This window comes from Monomorium pharaonis, unplaced genomic scaffold (assembly GCF_013373865.1).
Source record: "Monomorium pharaonis isolate MP-MQ-018 unplaced genomic scaffold, ASM1337386v2 scaffold_408, whole genome shotgun sequence".
NCBI classification, from domain to species: domain Eukaryota; kingdom Metazoa; phylum Arthropoda; class Insecta; order Hymenoptera; family Formicidae; genus Monomorium; species Monomorium pharaonis.
In genome coordinates, this window is record NW_023415701.1 from 1 (window position 1) to 2,133 (window position 2,133).

Genomic DNA, 2,133 nt, shown 5'->3' on the forward strand with positions numbered 1-2,133 from the left:
CTCTCTCTCTCGCATCTCTCGTGCCAACATCTTCTCTCTCTCTCTCGTTCTTTCAATTTTTAGGATTCTATTTCAACATCAATTATAATATAATTTTTGTGTCTAATATGGAACATAATTAAATTCAATTCAATTTAAATTTATGTCTATCTTTTATATAGTTAAAATTTTTTTTAATTTGATTTGCTAAAAAAAGTGCAATTACAGTTAACTCACCAATCATGGCTAATACTAAAGTGGCAAAATAGAAGGCACCCGCGAATTTCCACTGCGGCCCCGCTTTATGTGGTTTGTTCTCCATTATAACAATTTCGACCATTTTGTAGTCCTCTGGCGTAATATTGTACTTTTTTATAAAATTATTGCGTATCTCTGCACAACAGCATTTTGCGTTGCAAGTCAGTGTCGGAAATAATTAAATTATCAGTTATTAATTTACTTAAAAATATATTATCGACTCAAACAGAAAGGGACTCACCCGAGAGAAATTCCCAGCGTTTTCTCTCAGTGTCCGATTCAAGGGCATCAAATACCGCGGCGCCAACAAGTAGATATGTAAATGTGCATACTACCAACGACAGAGTTCTGACATTTTGTCTCTTCATCTTTGCCGTCCTTGTAAAAATATTGCGCACCTAGGCGCGCTGCAAGATGAAAAATTCAGCGATCACACTGTCAACGAGTTTCCCAATATTTCCCCTGACAATAACGTTCCTCGCAAGACGCAGCATTTATACAGGGCAGTATTTTATACACAGCATATAAATAAATATGGATTTTGCAACGGAAAAATGAATATACATGCAGAAAAGATATATTGTATATCAGATGGAACACTCTGAGCGTCAGAGAACTGAAGACGCCACAAAAGTATGCACAGTACTCGCGAGACAACATTCGTTGCACGCTGTTCGTCCCAAGTATTGATCGCAAACCATTGAAGGAAGTTTCGTGGGGATACGCTGCTGCTGACTACTCGAAAGTACACGTAGTGGTGATTGTGAACCCCGATGGTAACTACGTTGATGTTTCAGTCGAGTGATAACTATAAAATCAAGGGGTAACAACCCCGATGTGTCGCGCGTTTATTGTGCGACAACAGAGAGAGAGAGAGAGAGAGAGAGAGAGAAAGAGAGAGAGAGAGAGAGAGAGAGAGAAATAAAAGAGTTACGTCGATCATGTATGTACAAACCACCAATTCATGCAACCAAGCTTCACCAACTTTATATCGCAAATCTACCGTTGATAACTCAACAACCATGAGTATCAAATTATCTACAAAGTTATTAAAGGGTAAAAACAGACAATATAGAGGATAAGCTACAAATACAAAATAAAAACTTATCTTATAAACAGAATTGCATTTGTACAGTAATAATTGCTGGAAGTTGTTGTAATTATTGCAAAATATATCCTTTCGAAAAAAGGGCATGACATCAATACTCGCATTTCTCAAAGTATTGTTGTCGCTTTTCCGCGATGCCGATTACGTGTGTGAAGTTAGCATCTCAAAGTTTAGCATCTCATAAAAATACTGCAGAATTACTTGCATCCAGCATAGTTTTACAGTTCTTGATAAGTTTCAACAATAGATCCGTTGAATTACTTATTTTAATTAAATTTTTAGAAATGAGATGCTAACATCCAAAATCACATAATGGCATCACAACGTATTTCGAATATACGATCACAATATGTTTAAAAGACGTTTTAATTAATTATATGACCGTAACTTTATAAAAAATTATTGTACGCGTCCGAAACTATATGAGAACTGCGTTAAAATAGAACTGTCGATATTTGGACAGCATCTCACGTTTAGTCTTCAAAATTTACGTTTTCCGGGCAAAATAATTGTTTAAAAACTGTTTTAATTAATTATATCACCTGAAATTTATAGAAACATATTGTACGCGTCCCGAACTATATGAGAATTACATTAAAATAAATAGATCTGTCGATATTCGATTAGCATTTAACCTCAAGCCCTAAAAATTCAAATTTTCCGGGCAAAATAATTGTTTAAACAATGTTTTAATTAATTATATCACCGAAACCCTTTAGGAAATTATTGTACGCGACCGGAACTATACGAAAATTGGGTTAAAATAAATAAAACTGTCGATATTTGAT

The 2,133-nt window shown here is 34.9% G+C and overlaps 1 protein-coding gene across 1 annotated transcript; it reads right to left on the minus strand.

Annotated features, from left to right (window-relative positions):
- Window positions 1-103: 103 nt before the first annotated feature.
- Window positions 104-951, minus strand: LOC118648372 (potassium channel subfamily K member 9-like). The gene is made up of 2 exons (XM_036294702.1): window positions 479-951; window positions 104-372 (listed from the first exon to the last, which is right to left on the minus strand). Exons 1-2 carry the CDS (start codon window positions 603-605, stop codon window positions 125-127), a joined length of 375 nt encoding a protein of 124 aa, XP_036150595.1. The 5' UTR covers window positions 606-951; the 3' UTR covers window positions 104-124.
- Window positions 952-2,133: the final 1,182 nt, after the last annotated feature.

Bases quoted from the DNA above. Each gene is read 5' to 3' on its own strand.
- LOC118648372 (XM_036294702.1), bottom strand. From the start codon at position 605: ATGAAGAGACAAAATGTCAGAACTCTGTCGTTGGTAGTATGCACATTT. The intron at 373-478 runs GTGAGTCCCTTT...GCTGTTGTGCAG, and splicing joins ACGCTGGGAATTTCTCTCGG to AGATACGCAATAATTTTATA.